This window comes from Hibiscus syriacus, unplaced genomic scaffold, assembly GCF_006381635.1.
Source record: "Hibiscus syriacus cultivar Baekdansim isolate YM2019G1 unplaced genomic scaffold, ASM638163v2 tig00002237_pilon, whole genome shotgun sequence".
NCBI lineage: Eukaryota > Viridiplantae > Streptophyta > Magnoliopsida > Malvales > Malvaceae > Hibiscus > Hibiscus syriacus.
The window spans coordinates 20,124,166-20,142,565 of record NW_024061918.1 but is presented as its reverse complement, the minus strand read 5'-3'; the positions used below and the strand labels follow the sequence as shown (position 1 = coordinate 20,142,565).

Genomic DNA, 18,400 nt, shown 5'->3' with positions numbered 1-18,400 from the left:
TGCGTTGGGAAATTTTGGAACTTTCGTTTGGAGAAAAATTATAAAAAGATTTTTATAGTGAGTTTCCACTATCTACACAACACTCTTTTCATTCACTCAATTTTATTTTTTCTTCTTCTAAATTTTAAGTTCATTATTGTTATTGTTAAGCAGATTTGAAAATGGCTGAAAACGGCAAATCTAAAACGGAGAAAGTACCGGCAGCTGCGCATCCGTTAAGCCAGAATCCGACGGAAATCGCATCGGATATCAATTACCACGTGCAGTTCAATCCTCATTTCTCTCCGCTCAAGTTTGAGCCAGAACAAGCGTTCTTTGCTACGGCCGAGAGCGTTCGCAGTCGTCTCATCAAAGTATTTAGTGTGTCCTTGTTTTGTGTTCTTTAATTTATTTTCTTTGTACAAGTCTTTTGGCTAATTATGGATTTTTTTTGTGAAGCAATGGGAGGACACTTTCTGGCATTTTGGCAGAGCTAATCAGAAACACACTTATTACTTCTCAATGGAATTTCTTCAAGGACGAGCTTTGACTAATGCGGTTGGGAATCTCGGCATTGAAAATGCTTACGCCGAGGCTTTGAGTAAGTTGGGACATGAACTCGAAGAGGTTGTTGAGCAGGTAATTCGTAAATCAACTAAGTCATATTTATTTTGTTAATTGCTACCTTTTTCAGAAAATTTTATATCAAACAATTAATGTGCAGATAATCGGAAGAAGCCTATTTTAGTTTTAAATTGCATTATTTTTATGACTGAAAATTTTGCAGGAAAAAGATGCTGCTCTTGGAAATGGTGGTTTGGGAAGACTTGCTTCTTGTTTTCTCGATTCAATGGCAACGTTGAATATGCCTGCTTGGGGTTATGGTTTAAGGTATAAATATGGGCTTTTCAAACAGCGGATCACTAAACAAGGACAAGAGGAAGTTGCGGAAGATTGGCTTGAAGTCGGTTCAGCTTGTCTCTCACCTTGAAGTTGCATAGATGTCCTGGAATATGCACTGATGTTTCTATTTTGATTGGGATTTTTTTGCAGAAGTTTAGTCCTTGGGAGGTTGTTAGGCATGATCTAGTGTATCCTGTCAGATTCTTTGGAAGTGTTGAGGTTAATCCAGATGGGTCGTAAGTGTTAATTTAAGACATGATATGCTATGTTTGGTTGATATTTTAACTTGGTTTTGTTTTAAACTTACCCAAAATTTGCAAAGTTAGTTCATGCATTTTTAATAATAATAAAAAAAAAGGTATGTTCAGTTTTAGTTTGCAATTGCTCAATATTACTAGTTTCTCCGATGCACTTTTGCAATTAAGTTTTGGGAGCAAAAGCAAGTAGTAAAAGAAACAGCCAGATGGAGGTTTAGAACTTTATTATGCTGGTGATTTCCTGGTCTGAATGTCATTGTCAATTGCTTTGGTTTTCATATGAATATGAATATGGATTTCACTAACATTTCATTGATTTATGTTATTTGATTTAAATGCATTGCAGTCGAAAATGGATTGGAGGAGAGGTAGTGCAAGCTCTGGCTTATGATGTTCCAATTCCGGGATATAAAACCAAAAATACAATAAGTCTTCGCCTCTGGGAAGCAAGATCTCGTGCTGAGGATTTCAATCTTTTTCAGTTTAATGATGGACAATATGAATCTGCTGCACTGCTTCATGCTAGAGCTGAACAGGTGAATTACTAAGACCATTATTGAAAAGCTGGTCTTGAAAGCCTTCATATTGCAGGGTGAACCTACTATGCTAATTATGGAAGATAATCTATTTCATTGATGGTCTCTGGGTACAGAATGATATTAATCACCAAGCTTCTAAATTGATTCAGTTGACTAGCTTATATAAGCTTCTGAAAATAATTGTCTACATTTCATACACTCATCTCACCACATGTTACTTGGGACCTACAATATATGTACTTTGTACTTGCAGATATGTGCTGTTTTGTATCCTGGAGATGCTACTGAAAATGGGAAGCTTTTACGTCTGAAACAACAATTTTTCCTCTGTAGTGTTTCATTGCAGGTTAGTTGATACAGTTATTGCTTTCTTTCAATGTCATTTCTGGTTTTTTGATTCTTCTATTGCTTTTTTTCCTGTTGTTACTGGCCTCTTTTGTTAGCGCATTCTTGTAAGCAAAGGAACATTTGTAAATAACATATGACAGAGGTTTATTGCATGTAAAAGTTACTGCATGCTTTATAGAATTCGGGCGTGATATAATATGTTTTGAAAGAATAATCTCGGTCATAGTTCCATGTGAGAATTTTCTGGTCAAATAAGTTTGAAGTGTATATGAATTCTAAATATGAAGGTACACCTTTTCTGCTATGAAGAATGCCACAGTTCTTACTGAGATCATTTTCTCCCAATTCAACAATTTCATGAGCTTTTGATTTCTTCTGCTAGAATTTATTATATTGGTCTTGAATCTCAATATTGGATTATTCCAGGACATTATTTCCAGATTCAAGGTTCAAAGAGGTGGATACACGTGGTCTGAATTTTCCAGCAAGGTAGCTGTACAACTGAATGATACTCACCCTACACTTGCAATTCCTGAGCTGATGCGCTTATTAATGGATGATGAAGGACTTGGGTGGGATGAGGCTTGGGAGGTGACAACAAGGTGCCTAGTTCAACTTCTGAGAGTGTTTATAGTAGCTTCTGTTGCTTTTATGGCATATTTTGCTATCAGATTTTTTTTAACATAAGTAAATGTAAATAACTGAATCAGGACAATTGCTTATACCAATCATACTGTCCTTCCTGAAGCATTAGAAAAGTGGTCTCAACCAGTCATGTGGAAGCTTCTTCCTCGCCACATGGAAATCATAGAAGAAATTGACAAAAGGGTGATTCACTTGTCTTTTCTTTTCTATTTGTTAAGAGTGTTCTAATTGCAAATTTTAAGTTTTTGCAGTTTCTTGCAATGATCAAGGACACCCGTCCTGATCTTGAGCATAAGCTTCCTAGCATGCGCATCTTGGATCATAATCCCCAGAAACCAGTAGTGAGGATGGCAAACTTATGTGTGGTGTCTGCACATACAGTAAGTAAAATCATTCTACGATAGCCACTAAGACTATAAAATTGTAGTCGGAAACTCTATTTTTGTCTTTCTTTCATAAATCAAAAAGTACTACTTTTCAGCTGTTCAACGATATTGCACGTGATATTCAAAATTAACTTAGTGTTTTTGGCCTCTTTTAAGGTGAATGGTGTAGCGCAGCTGCACAGTGACATCTTAAAGGATGAGTTGTTTGCTGATTACGTCTCTATATGGCCTAACAAGTTCCAAAATAAGACTAATGGCATTACTCCACGTCGATGGCTTCGGTTTTGCAATCCAGAGCTCAGTAACATAATCACCAAGTGGCTAAAAACTGATCAATGGGTGACCAACCTTGACCTGCTTTCTGGTCTTAGAAAAGTATGCATCAGGATAATTCTATGGACTATACATTCTTTATCTTTTTCAAACTTATAGCTGCAGTAATGTTGCATATTGAACTTATGCTTCTCCAACAGTTTGCCGATGATGCAAAATTTCAAGACGAATGGGCATCTGCTAAGATGGCTAATAAGCAACGTTTGGCACAATACATATTGCGTGTAACAGGAGTAAGTATTGATCCAAACAGTTTATTTGACATACAAGTTAAGCGGATTCATGAATACAAGAGACAGCTGCTGAACATTTTGGGTGCAATCTATAGGTACAAGAAGTTAAAGGTATCAAAGCATACTAATCATTATTGGCATTTTGTTCGCTTAATATAATTTCATTTCCGACATTTCAACCAATGCAATATGCCTTTTCTATTGCTATCGTGTATGTGCACATTTTTCAATCCTATTGCTGCCTTTAATCAAATTATGCTATGAAAACGACTTGAGAATAAACTTACCTACTTAAGAACTCAAACTAATTGCTTCACCTTCTATGAGCTTTCATATATCTCACTTTTCATTAATTTCATTGATTTTAGATCATTTTTTGGGCTTTACTTGATGCTTATATCAACTCAAAGTCGATGACAATTTACACTGATTTATTTTCCTGAAACTAATTTATGGTAGGAGATGAATCCTGAGCAGCGGAAAAATACAACTTCTCGCACTATTATGATAGGAGGAAAAGCATTTGCTACTTATACAAATGCTAAACGTATAGTCAAATTGGTGAATGATGTTGGTGAAGTAGTCAACAATGATCCTGAAGTTAATAGTTACTTGAAGGTGAATTAATTATTTTTCTACTCGTATTTTCAAGATCTTTATTGTGTAGGTTTGAACTCCTTTTCCCATTTCTGCTACATCAATATTTTGTATCATATTTGTTATTTGTGGAACTTTGAAGACTGTGTTATTTAGCAAAGTAACCAGCGCAATTGACATAACGTATTCGTAGTGTAAATGGAAAGTAGTTATAATTGCGTAATTGGTACAAAATTCCTCAAGTCTAGGGCCTCAGCAGACTCTGATATTTCTCATATGTTATTTGGTAAACGTTTTGATGTGTTAATTCTTTTGTTCCAATTATGTCTGATTCATCCTACAAAACAGTATGTTCTGAACTTATCATTCTTTTGTTGTTCTATCATCGGGAATTTTCAGGTGGTATTTGTTCCAAACTACAATGTATCCGTAGCTGAAATGCTTATTCCAGGAAGCGAACTTTCCCAGCATATTAGTACTGCAGGTATGGAGGCTAGTGGGACAAGCAACATGAAATTTGCTCTAAATGGCTGCCTCATAATCGGAACACTGGACGGTGCTAATGTGGAAATCCGAGAGGAAATTGGGGAGGAAAATTTCTTTCTTTTCGGTGCAAGAGCTGATGAAGTCCCTAGGTTGCGCAAGGAGCGAGAGAACGGATTGGTATGAATTCTGATTTATATATCTATCCATATACGTTTCTCCGATTGTCTGAAGCTGAAAGTTGTTGAAAATGCTAGTTAGCCATGCACGTTGTAACTATTTGCATCGTTTTACCCTAGTGTAATACTACTTCCATCTTATACAATAGTTCAAACCCGATCCTCGGTTTGAAGAGGCCAAGCAATACATAAGAAGTGGAGCATTTGGAAGTTATGACTACAACCCACTTCTCGACTCTCTAGAGGGTGACTCGGGTTACGGCCGAGGTGATTATTTCCTTGTTGGTCATGATTTCCCAGATTACTTGGATACTCAAGCCAGAGTAGATGAAGCTTACAAGTAAGTCTTTTTGGTTTTAAGCTGAATGGTTCGAGTTACATGAAGAAAATTATCCATGCTATATGTTGTGACATTTCAGGGATCGGAAGAGGTGGCTAAAGATGTCTATACTAAGCACAGCTGGGAGCGGCAAGTTCAGCAGCGACCGGACTATAGCTCAGTATGCCAAGGAAATCTGGAACATCCAGGAGTGCCGTGTGCCGTAGTTCCTATGGCTTTCGGATTTCCTTTCCTACATAATTTGTGTTTAGCAAAACGAAAATAAGCGAGAAACCCTGCGTCTCCATTTCCACTCAGTTGTGTTTTTACTGAATTGTTTCTCACTAATTTTGGACTGCTTTCATCATAGTAAGCAGGATTAAATCCTTAGACACCTTGAAAATATTAAGAATATATTTTTATATTATATACATAGCTAGTTCATATACATGCTTTGTTTGGAAAATGTTTTTTTTTTGTCTATATTAATCTATCTTTGCATTTGATATTTTTTTTGGTAATGAATGAAAAATAACTGTTAGAGTAATATTCTAAGACTAGGCCATTCAACTATATCTGCCTAATATTTTAACTAACTATATCTGCCTAATATTTTAAATAACTATATCTGCCTAATATTTTTAATTTCATGATAAGTTGTTTTTTTTAAATATTAAGGTATTTATTTTATGTAAAAAATTGGCTATAAGATAAATATTAAAAGTGAAATAATTTGTTTATGTTTGCAAAATTGATAAAAAATAAAAAATACATAATTATTAATATTAAATAAAATATATATTTTTTAGAAAATATTTAAAATGTCAATTACCATTAGGAAGAGTTTATAGCGCACGTTACTAATTGCAACGTACCACTAAAGCGATGTATCGATGCGTATCATAAACAAATTTTTCCTTATTATACAAATACTAAAAAAATAAAGATTTATTTAAAATTAATTGTTAATTAAAATTCAATACTATTTTTAATAGATTTATAATTTAATAATGATTTTTATTTCTTTTAATAGATACTAAAAAATTTATAAGAACTTATGATTGACACCAACATGATCTCTAGTTTCATATCATTAACAATTCCACTTTTAATTGCAATAGTAAAAATCATAAAATCAGTGAAATAGTGAGTGTTAATTAACAAAAAAAATATGAATGGTGGCATAAACAAAAGTCTAAATTTATTTAAATATTATTTTTAATATTACCTTTAATATCTTTGATTTCTTTAGGAGATAATTGTTGGAAAAAGGGTGAATTTAATTGATGTATTTAATATTCATATTAAATTCATAGTTTTTATTATTATTGTAAATTAAAAGATTATTTTTAATTTTAATATTGGTAGGATAATTACTCTTTTAATAAATCAATTTAAAAAGTATTTTTTATCTTTTTAATTTTGAATATTAAAGATAATTATATATTTTTGTATATTTCAAATTAAAATCATATTTGCTTAAGTTTGAATAGTAAAAGGAGTTTATCATTTGACCGTTGCAGATTAAATATATTATTTAATTTGAATATTAGTAGGATAATTACTCTTTGAAGTTTAACTTCTTTGTTTGATTTTCTCATGTTTGATTTCGTCTCATATTATTTATGTGGTCAACAATCTTAAAGACAACTTATACCTTTCATTTTTATAATGATATTTATTTATTATTATTTTCTATGTCATTCTCGGGTTAATGCACGATTTTTCTAACAAGAATTGCTATGGCCAGAGTTAGATCAACTTCTTAGAGGTGAATAAGATGAAAAGACTGTGTCTACCCTATATACAGCTGTTATTCCCGACTCCCCGAGTATAGAGTAGTGATTCGTGATCCTTCTGTGATTCACATCGAGGATAATCACTCAAATATCACAAATGGGAAATCTTCACATGACATCCACCATCCTTGCAGGTAATAAGCAGGGATGTGTGTTGTCTTGGTTTTCTCCCCCACATCCACCTTTTGTTTCCATTTTGAGATCATCATTAAATGATCTGCACACAGTTAATGTTGCCGTTAAGAAAGAGCTCCACAAGCCTGAATCTGATGGTTCTTGCGTGCATATGGAATTTGACATATCAGGGACTGGTATAACGTAAGTTCAAAGCTTTCTAATGTTTGCTACTCTATAAAATTGATTTCCTGGAATTCCATGTGAAAGTAGTATTAATATTTTTGCTGCGTTTAAGTGCTTTTGACATCACATATTTTGGCCTTAAAAAGAAAGAATGAAAGATAACACTGCTTTCTGATTTTATGATCTTTTACTATTGCAATTAATAAGTGAAACAGTTACAGGTATAAAACTGGAGATCATGTCAGTGTCAATCATAGTTCGTATATTTTTTTAATATCTATTAAAAGAAATCAAAATCATTATAAATCTATTAAAAGTAATATTAAATTTTAAATAAATCTTTATACATTTTAATAGTTATATGATAAAAATAATTTTTTGTAGTACGTTTCGGTATGTCATTTTAGTAGTAAATTACGGTATGTGACGTATTCTATAAACTCTTACATTATCATTAAGTTTTTATAAATATAAATTAATTTAAATGAAATTTGGTATTTGGAAGTGAACATAATTTGTTTAACTACCATTGATATAGTATTTTTTTTTGTTAATCAAAATGAATATAAAGTAATATATATTTAAAAATATATTAGATATTCACAGCTCTTTTACTAAATTCTTCTACTAAATCCTTACCGGCCGCCCCTTTTACTAAATTCTTTGGCGGGAACTAAATCCCTACAAATCCCACCGATTCAACCTCACGATTAGAAATTTCTCTTTCCCTTTTATACAACCCCTAACCCTAGAATTCGTAATCTTTGTCCCAAAGAAAAGCAGTCGAAGGAGGAGAAAAAGGCCCAAAAATGCTTGAGCTTAGGCTAGTTCAAGGCTCGCTTTTGAAGAAAGTGTTGGAAGCGATTAAAGATTTGGTCAATGACGCGAACTTCGACTGTTGGCGACGGGGTTCTCGTTGCAAGCCACGTAGCGTTGGTGGCTCTGTTGCTGAGATCGGAAGGTTTCGAGCACTATCGCTGCGACAGGAACATTTCCATGGGAATGAATCTCAATAACATGTCCAAGATGCTGAAATGTGCCGGGAATGATGATATCATAACGCTCAAGGCCCATGATGGAAGCGATACCGTTACTTTCATGATCGAGAGCCCCAGTAAGTTCATCGTTTCTCTGGGCTCTTTTGACATCTTTTATTATTGAGGTCTTAGTCTTAAATCAAGACAGATTCTTAAAGATTTGCTAGTTTTGTTGTCAATATAAAGATGATCTGACACTCCTTGTGCGTATTATGTACGCGTTAATGGGATTAAAGCACAAGACAAGATATCAGATTTCGAGATGAAGCTGATGGATATTGACAGTGAGCACCTTCGAATTCCGGAGGCGGAATACCAATACATTGTTAAGATACTGTTAAAAACATTTTGATATTTTGATATAATAAATTAAGTTAAATGAATTTTAAGATTTTTTAAAATGATTTTTTAAGTATATTCGATATAATTATTTGAATATCAAAACATTACTCAAAATATTTCAAAAATCATTTTTAATCCTTACTTAAGTGTAAAATTAAGTTTTAATCTTAAAATAATTTCAAAATAATCTTTCAAAGTATTTCGAATCATTTTAAAGCCAAAAATTCCAGATTGTTTAGAGGGAACCCGATTCCTCCCAAGGGAGTATCGATTCCCCGTAAATGGTTTGGCTCCGAGATTTCCAGAATGCTCGGAGGGAACTGATTCCCCCATAGGGGTACTGATTCCCCCCTGTTCAACGGTCGAAATATTTAAATTTTACACTTAGGGAACCGATTCCCCATAGGGGGTACCGATTCCCCCCACGCTCCAAACTGTTTTATTAATTGTTTTCACACTAAAACGACTATATGATCTTCACTAATCATCCCAACGTTCAGAAGAGATTCAATATGTATTTAAACAAGTTCTGAAGCCCTTGATCAACAAGAAAACATAGAGAAACAAGAGAGAAAGCATCAAACACCAAGTTTGTGAAAATCAAATCAATTTTCCTTTCAATATTCATTTTGCTTTCAAGAACACCATTTGTGCTCATTTGTAATTATCTTTGAGTGTTCTTTTCTTGTTCTAGAATTGTGCAAACATCTTACCTTGTGAGGTTTTCTTGTAAGTTTGCAAATTTGTAATCTTCTCTTTGGGAAAAAGAGTGTTCTCAAGAGTTGGGGTATACTCTTAAGGGATTTTGTAAGGTTATCTCTTTGGCCTCAAAAGAAAGAACAAATTAGTGAATTTGTTGGAAAATCCTTAGTGTGGATAGCTAAGGTAGTGGACGTAGACTTTGTTTGAGAAAGTCGAACCACTGTAAATCGCTATGCAATTACTTTCAATTTTTCTGCAAAAGCTTCCACGTAATCTTTAATTGCCAATTCACCCCCCTCTTGGCCGATTCCGTCGATCGATTAACTCAACAATTGGCATCAGAGCCTAACTCATTTGAAGGTTTAATCGCCTCTTGAGTCGATTCGGGAAGAGTTATATCGATTATTAAAGTCATCAATGGCCTCCGCTTCAAACTTCGACTCCGGTCTCGATTCGATGCCCGTCAACAAGCCTCCTTTCTTCAATGGAGCTAACTATGCCTATTGGAAGAATAGAATGATGTACTTCATTCAAGCAAGTGACATGAGAGCATGGAATGATGTAGAAGAAGGATACATCAAACCTCTCACTCATCCAAAGTTGTGGAGTGAAGGAGAGACAAGAATGTTCCAGCTCAACTCCAAAGCCATCCATATTATTTTTTGTTCTCTTGGACCAGATGAATACGGAAGATTTCATCGTGTACAACCGCCAAAGAAATATGGGACAAGCTTCAAATCACACATGAAGGTACAGATGAGGTAAAGAAATCAAAAATTAGTATTCTAACGCATAGCTATGAAAATTTCAGGATGAAACCAAATGAAGACATCAAAGCTATGACAGATAGATTTTCAACGATTGTCAATGGTCTCAAATCATATGGAGAGATCATCTCAAATGAAAAGCTTGTGAGGAAGTTAGTATACTCCCTCCCAAAATCATGGCAATCAAAGAAGATGGCAATCATCGAGTCTAAGGACCTATCGTCCTTAACTCTTGAAGAACTTATTGGTTCACTCCTCACTCATGAGATGATGCTTGAAGATGAGGTGGACCTTGATAAAGTTGAAGAAACACCAAAGGAAAAGGAGAAGAAGAAAAATATTGGAGTTGCTCTCAAATCCACAAAAGATGAGAGTGATTCTAATAATGATGATGATGACGAGGAAATGACATTGTTTGCCAAACGGTTCAGAAAAATGATGAGACCTTACCAAGGAAGAAAATTCAAACGAAACGAAGGCCTCAAAAATGAACCAAAAGAGAAGGACCCAATCATTTGCTATGAATGCAAAAAGCCGGGGCATGTCAAATATGATTGTCCACAATTGAAGAAAAATGGTCAATCAAAGAATAAGCACAAGGCTCATGTGGCTACATGGAGCGATGAAGAAAGTTCCGATGAAGAGGAACAAGAAGTAGCAAACTTGTGCTTGATGGCATTCGGGGAAGATTCTAAGGTAACCTCTAACTCATCCGATTTTGATGATTTATCTTATGATGAGTTGTTTGAGGAGTACAATGGGTTGGCTTCGGATTATGAGAAATTGTTTTTAAAATATAAAAATGATGTTTCAAAATTGAAAAATGAAAACAAACTCATATCCAAAAACCAACAACGATCTTGAAAGTAAAATCAAAGATTTGAAAATCAAACTAGAAGAGTTTGAAAAGAAAATTTTAGATTTGCAAAATTTACTTTCAAAGATCAATGATGATCATCAAAAGAAAATTGATGATCTTAAAACTTCTTTTGATAAAGTTGGAACAAAACATTTTGAAAAAGGTGGAAATTCAAAATCCAACTTTGTTAGAAAAAGTTTTAGAAACTACAATCATAGAGGTCCCCAAAGAACCTCTAATGGAAAAATCATTAGAAGTATGTGGGTTCCTAAAGAACTCATTACTACTAAAGATAAAAATATCCTACACAAATGGATACCTAAGGGGACTAGGATTTTGGAAACTAATGAATATGGACCCAAAAGAATTTGGGTACCAAAAAATCAAAAATTAATCTATATTTGTAGGGAAAAGGAGCATTGCTACAAGGCACGTGAAACAAATTCAAATTCATGGTACCTTGATAGTGGATGCTCAAGACATATGACCGGAGACAAAAGCCGGTTCATTGAGCTTAACGCCAAAAATGGAGGAGAAGTGACTTTTGGAGACAATTCAAAAGGTCACATTGAAGGTATTGGTACAATAGGTAATACCTTTTCCATACAAATTAAGAATGTTTTATATGTGAATGGATTAAAGCATAATCTATTGAGTATTAGTCAATTATGCGATAAAGGATTCAATGTCTTATTTGAAATTAATGGTTGTAAAGTCATTGACATTGCATCTAATCGGATTATGCTTGTTGGTCATAGAATAGGAAACATTTACATGGTGCATTTAGATTCTATTGATATGACTAATTTATGCCTAGTTGCTAAGGATGAGCATGATAGTTGGTTATGGCATAGGAGACTATGTCATGCTAGTATGAGTGTTTTGCAACGGTTAATTCAAGGAGACTTAGTAAGAGGGTTGCCTAAGCTTAAATTTGATAATGATAAAATCTGTGATGCATGTGCTAAAGGAAAACAAAAGCGAGTTTCTTTTAAATCTATTAATGATGTATCAACTAGTAGAGTATTACAATTGATCCATTTAGATCTTTTTTTGGCCAACTAGAACTACTAGCTTGGGAGGAAAACAATATGCATTTGTCTTGGTAGATGACTATTCTAGATACACTTGGGTTCTATTCTTAAGTACTAAAGATGAAGCATTAGAAAATTTCATCACATTTTCAAAAATAATCCAAAATGAAAAAGGTTACTTTATCACTAGTGTTAGAAGTGATCATGGAACTGAATTTGAAAATCTTGGATTTATTGAGTTTTGTAATTCTAATGGTATTAGCCATAATTTTTCAGCACCTAGAACCCCTCAACAAAATGGAGTTGTTGAGAGGAAAAATCGAACTTTAGAAGAAATGGCTAGAACCATGCTTTGTGAAAATAATTTGCCAAAATATTTTTGGGTGGAAGCCACAAATACCGCTTGTTATGTTGTAAATCGAGTAATGATTAGGCCAATTTTAAAGAAAACTCCATATGAAATTCTCAAAAATAAAAAAGCCTAACATTAGCTATTTTCATCCTTTTGGATGTAAATATTTTGTTTTAAACAACGATAAAGAAAACCTTGGCAAATTTGATGCTAAAAGTGATGAAGGAATTTTTCTGGGTTATTCCTTAAATTCTAAAGCTTGTCGTGTATTTAATAAAAGAACTTTAGTTGTAGAAGAGTCTATACATGTTGTTTTCGATGATAATCCCCTTTCGAGGAAGGATTCTTCTGTTAATGATGATGTAGGTATTGTACAAGCAAATGACGTTAGACATGACGTTGGAGAATCATCATCAAAGGAAGAAACAAAAGATGAGGAAACTCATGATCCCCTCGAGAATCCAACCAGTGAAGAAAGGGAAGTATCTTTTCCAAGAGAGTACAACTATGTCAAGGATGGTGAAATTATAGGTGATCCATCAAAAGGGATAACTACTCGATCTTCTCTTAGAAATATATGTAATTATGTTGCATTTATTTCATGCATAGATCCTAACAACATCAAAGAAGCATTAAAAGATGAACATTGGATTATGGCTATGCAAGAAGAATTAAATCAATTTGAGAGAAGTAAAGTATGGACATTAGTTGAAAGGCCTAGTAATAAATCTACTGTAGGTACTAGATGGGTTTTTAGAAATAAACTTGATGAAAGTGGTAATATAGTGAGAAACAAGGCTAGACTTGTTGCTCAAGGGTATACTCAAGAAGAGGGCATAGACTATGATGAAACATACGCTCCCGTAGCTAGGATGGAAGCAATTAGAATGTTATTAGCATTTGCATGTTTTCATGAATTTAAATTATATCAAATGGATGTTAAAAGTGCATTTTTAAATGGTTTTATAAAAGAAGAAGTGTATGTGGAACAATCTCCAGGTTTTGAAGATTCAAAATTTCCAGATCACGTTCTTAAATTGACAAAAGCTCTTTATGGTTTAAAACAAGCTCCTAGAGCTTGGTATGAAAGATTGTCAAATTTTTTAATTGAAAAAGGTTTTTCAAAAGGAAAGGTTGACACTACATTGTTTTTAAAGCATAAAGGTAAAGATTTATTAGTAGTTCAAATTTATGTTGATGATATAATATTTGGCTCTACTAATGATGTTCTTTGCCAAGAATTTTCTAAGCTAATGCAAAGTGAGTTTGAGATGAGCATGATGGGGGTGCTCTCATTTTTCTTGGGACTCCAAATCAAGCAAAGAAAAGATGGCATCTTCATTAATCAAGCTAAGTACGTCAAAGATATGCTCAAGAAGTTTGGACTGGAAAATGGGAAACCTCATAACACTCCAATGAGCTCTTCAACAAAGCTTGACTTAGATGAAGGAGGTAAATGTGTAGATGTTAAATTATATAGGTCAATGATTGGCTCTTTGCTTTATCTAACCGCAAGTAGACCGGATATTATGTTTAGTGTTTGCTTGTGTGCTAGGTTTCAATCATGTCCTAAAGAATCACATTTACTAGCGGTTAAGAGAATCTTTAGATACCTTAAGGACACTCCTAGTTTAGGACTTTGGTATCCTAGAGACTCTAGCTTTAGCTTGCATGCCTTTTCTGATGCGGATTATGGAGGATGCAAATTAGATAGGAAAAGCACCTCCGGTACTTGTCAATTCCTTGGAAACATGCTGATTTCTTGGTTTTCAAAGAAATAAAATTGTATTGTATTATCTACCACTGAAGCGGAATACATTTCAGCCGGTAGTTGTGCACAAGTTTTATGGATGAAACAACAACTTTTTGATTATGGAATTGAAGTAGGTACCATTCCTATCAAGTGTGACAATACTAGTGCTATTTGTCTCACTAAAAATCCCATCCAACATTCTAGAACTAAGCACATTGAAATAAGACATCACTTCATTAGAGACCATGTCACTAAGGAAGATGTAGTTCTAGAATATGTTGATACTTTGCATCAATTAGCGGATATCTTTACAAAACCCTTAGACAAGGAAAAGTTTTGGACACTTAGAAGAGAATTAGGTTTAACTAACCTATCTTCACTTAGTGTTTAAAATAATTTAGCACTTTTAATAAATACTGAAAAATGCTTATAATAATAATTTTTTATTGCATTCTTGCTATTAGTTAGGGGGGGTTTATGATTCTTAGTGAAAATTAATTTTATGTTCAAATAATGTTTAAAGATTAATTTAATTGTTTGAACATAATTATTTTTCAATATATGAGTTGCCTATACTACTAGAGAAGATTAATTTAGCATTTTATGTGCTTAAAAGTCAGATTTTAGCATTTTGGTACAGAGGGAATCGATCCCCCCATAAGGGAACTGATTCCCCCTTTGAAGGGGAACCGATTCCCCCACAGGGGAATCGATACCCCCCTGGGGTTCTGTTAAAATCGGGCAAGAACACCCAAAACCCCAAAACCTATTCCGTCGTTTCTCTCCCTCAAACACTCAAATCTCCATTCTTGCCTCAAATCATTGATTTTAATCGAAAATCACTTCAAATATCATCTCCTAAACTTGCAATCATCATTAAAATCGTGCAAACAACATCTAAATCCCCTCAATCTTCATCTTTCAAGGTAAATTTTTTTAAACTCTCTATTTCATTGATTTTGAACATAGGATTAGTTTTAATTAGTTCTAGGTTGAAATAGTGATCGGACATTGATTGTTTAGTGATTAGAAACTAGATGTTACAACTAATTTCATCAAAAACACAAAAATTTTCCAAAAATTTTAAATTTTCGAAATTAAAAAAAAAATTATTGTTGTTTTTCAAATCATTGTGTTTTGATTAAATTATGTTATTGTTATGAAAACTATACATATATTGTTTCTCAAAACCATATTTTTTAAAAAAAGTTTTTCAAAAACTTTGCCCATTAGGATTGATTTAGAGAACCTTGAAATATTGAGGACTCAATTGAGTTTTGGGATTAATTGAATTGCATACATTTGTTTTTAAAATTGCAGGTTATCCAATCTATTCTGATTTCCTTCACCATGTCTAATCCTAAACGTGCTAGGTCTTCATCTAGTCGTTCACACCGATAACCAAATCCACCTCCAAATCCTCCACCTATTCCAATTTCTACTCCTAATCCTATTGATCCTAATTTGACTATCCAAAATTCGTGTTTCAGTCATCCTGGTCCTAGAAATCATCGTTTTTGGTATTATCAATATTTCGACTCTTACAAAATCCGGGAAGAACGTATTCCTTCTCGTCAAGCTATGTTAGCTATCAATTTTAAATATCTTCCTCTTTTACAAGAGTGGAAATTTGATAAACTCTTTGACCTTGAACCCATCGTTTACCATCACCTTGTTCGTATTTTCTATTCTAATGTCGTTTGTGTTAAAGACCAAACTGAAACCAAAACCATAGGAATTTGTTCCTACCTTCTAGGACAATTCTTATATATTGACTCGGCTTACATAGCCAATACATTCGGATTAGATAATGAAGGGATTTCAAATGAAAAACAGGTTTTAGGATCTTGTTATAAAAGAAGGGATAGTGCAAGTGTCCTAGACCTTCATGAACGTTTTCTTCATCTAATGATTTCTTGGTGGTTTCGACCATCTGGAGGTCGTTATTCTACTCTTAGAGCCTTAGATCTTTGGTGGTTACATTGTTTCGAAAACAATATTAAAATCAACCTACCTCAGATTATTTTTGCTGAAATTGTTGAAACCGCAAATCTTGTTCCTAATAAAAAACTTTGTTCATCTCTTGTTTACGGTTGTATTTTGAGTAATCTGTTTTCCAAAGCTGGGCTTAGAGTCGGTCTAGATGTCGTTTTTCCTCTTAAGAAACAAATTAACCTTCTTTCCTTAACGAGAGCGGGATGGATTAAGGATAAGGAAACCGGGGAATGGGTTCGAACTTCTACAACTACTCCGGGAGCTAGTTCTTCACAAGCTCCACCCGAAGCTGACGAAGATCTCGAGCTTGAGAAACTAATGCGAGACATCGATGAAGCTGAAGCTGAACCTGAGCAGGCCGAGGAGCAGCCCGAAGAGCAAGCACAACAATCGACTCAAATGCATCCATATTTTTAATCTTTTATGGAGACATTTGATTACCGATATGTGACCATGGATTCGCGCTTTATTTCTATAGAGTCCCATTTATCCACAATGGGAGCTCAACAATTAGAAATTCTTCGGGAAATGCGTGCAAATAATGAAGCAACCAACGCACGTATTAATGACCTCACTAACGAAATGGCCGCTATGCGAGCTCGTTTTCCTCCTCCTAATCCGGATATATGATTAAATGTTTTACTTTGTTTTCCAAACTTATTGTTTTAACATTTTGAATATTTTGGGATGTTTGAATTTGAGGATTGTGAACTTGTTTGGATTTATGGATGGTTTGAACTTATATGTTTGGTGTGATTTATTTATTATTGCATCATTTACATCATTATTAGCAATATGACCAATTTTGCCATATCACATTATTTATGAATATTGATTACGGAACTAATGGCTAACGTTTCTCTTAATTGTGATCTTAGCAGCTTATGCATACATATACCTAATCAATTGGCTTAATATTTTTCACGTTTATTTGAATCTTTTTGATTTAACAAAAAGGGGGAGAAGTGTGTTTTTAAAATGATAAATGGGAGAAGTGTTAAAGTAAGGGGGAGTAATTTCAAAACTTGATTTCAAAATCTTAAAATTACTAAAATGTTTTGTTATATCAAAAAGGGGGAGATTGTTGAAAACATTTTGATATTTCGATATAACAAATTAAGTTAAATGAATTTTAAGATTTTCCAAAATGATTTTCTAAGTATATTCAATATAATTATTCGAATATCAAAACATTACTTAAAATATTTCAAAAATCATTTTTAATCCTTACTTAAGTGTAAAATTAAGTTTTAATCTTAAAATAATTTCAAAATAATCTTTCAAAGTATTTCGAACCATTTCAAAGCCAAAAATTCCAGATTGCTCAGAGGGAACATATTCCCCCCCAAGGGGGTACCGATTCCCCCTGAATGGTTTGGCTCCGAGATTTCCAGAATGCTCGGAGGGAATCGATTCCCCCATAGGGGGTACCGATTCCCCCTGTTCAACGGTCGAAATATTTGAATTTTACACTTAGGGAACTGATTCCCCATAGGGGGTACCGATTCCCCCCACGCTCTAAACTGTTTTATTAATTGTTTTCACACTAAAACGGCTATATGATCTTCACTAATCATCCCCAACGTTCAGAAGAGATTCAATGTGTATTTAAACAAGTTCTGAAGCCCTTGATCAACAAGAAATCATAGAGAAACAAGAGAGAAAGCATCAAACACCAAGTTTGTGAAAATCAAGCCAATTTTCCTTTCAATATTCATTTTGCTTTCAAGAACACCATTTGTGCTCATTTGTAATTATCTTTGAGTGTTCTTTTCTTGTTCTAGAATTGTGCAAACATCTTACCTTGTGAGGTTTTCTTGTAAGTTTGCAAATTTGTAATCTTCTCTTTGGGAAAAAGAGTGTTCTCAAGAGTTGAGGTATACTCTTGAGGGATTTTGTAAGGTTATCTCTTTGGCCTCAAAAGAAAGAACAAATTAGTGAATTTGTTGGAAAATCCTTAGTGTGGATAGCTAAGGTAGTGGACGTAGACTTTGTTTGAGAAAGTCGAACCACTGTAAATCGCTGTGCAATTACTTTCAATTTTTCTGCAAAAGCTTCCACGTAATCTTTAATTGCCAATTCACCTCCCTCTTGGCTGATTCCGTCGATCGATTAACTCAACAGATGCCTTCAGCTGAGTTGGCAAGGATTTGTAAAGATCTTGCTAGCATTGGTGATACTGGTACTGCTGAAACTTTTTGCTTTAAATGATTTGATGTTTTATAGAATCATGATACGTTGTTATTTTATGGAATGTTG

The 18,400-nt window shown here is 33.9% G+C and overlaps 2 protein-coding genes across 2 annotated transcripts; both read left to right on the top strand.

The window, feature by feature from the left end:
- Positions 1-105: 105 nt before the first annotated feature.
- LOC120143328 (alpha-glucan phosphorylase, H isozyme-like) lies at positions 106-5,634 on the top strand. Its single transcript, XM_039157681.1, has 15 exons — positions 106-353; positions 439-618; positions 767-943; positions 1,033-1,118; positions 1,486-1,675; positions 1,932-2,024; positions 2,453-2,628; positions 2,737-2,854; positions 2,923-3,051; positions 3,214-3,432; positions 3,531-3,734; positions 4,083-4,241; positions 4,620-4,883; positions 5,032-5,222; positions 5,302-5,634. Exons 1-15 carry the CDS (start codon positions 162-164, stop codon positions 5,426-5,428), a joined length of 2,505 nt encoding a protein of 834 aa, XP_039013612.1. The 5' UTR covers positions 106-161; the 3' UTR covers positions 5,429-5,634.
- A 2,530-nt stretch (positions 5,635-8,164) lies between these two features.
- Positions 8,165-8,689, top strand: LOC120141344 (proliferating cell nuclear antigen-like). Its single transcript, XM_039156255.1, has 2 exons — positions 8,165-8,414; positions 8,574-8,689. The coding sequence occupies exons 1-2, from the start codon at positions 8,180-8,182 to the stop codon at positions 8,687-8,689; spliced, it is 351 nt and encodes a 116-aa protein (XP_039012186.1). The 5' UTR covers positions 8,165-8,179.
- The last annotated feature ends 9,711 nt before the right edge of the window (positions 8,690-18,400 follow it).

Coding starts and splice junctions, on each gene's coding strand:
- LOC120141344 (XM_039156255.1), top strand. CDS start 8,180: ATGACGCGAACTTCGACTGTTGGCGACGGGGTTCTCGTTGCAAGCCAC. Junction 8,415..8,573: donor TTTCATGATCGAGAGCCCCA/GTAAGTTCATCG, acceptor ATGGGATTAAAG/CACAAGACAAGATATCAGAT.
- LOC120143328 (XM_039157681.1), top strand. CDS start 162: ATGGCTGAAAACGGCAAATCTAAAACGGAGAAAGTACCGGCAGCTGCG. Junction 944..1,032: donor TTGCGGAAGATTGGCTTGAA/GTCGGTTCAGCT, acceptor ATTTTTTTGCAG/AAGTTTAGTCCTTGGGAGGT. Junction 1,119..1,485: donor GAGGTTAATCCAGATGGGTC/GTAAGTGTTAAT, acceptor AATGCATTGCAG/TCGAAAATGGATTGGAGGAG.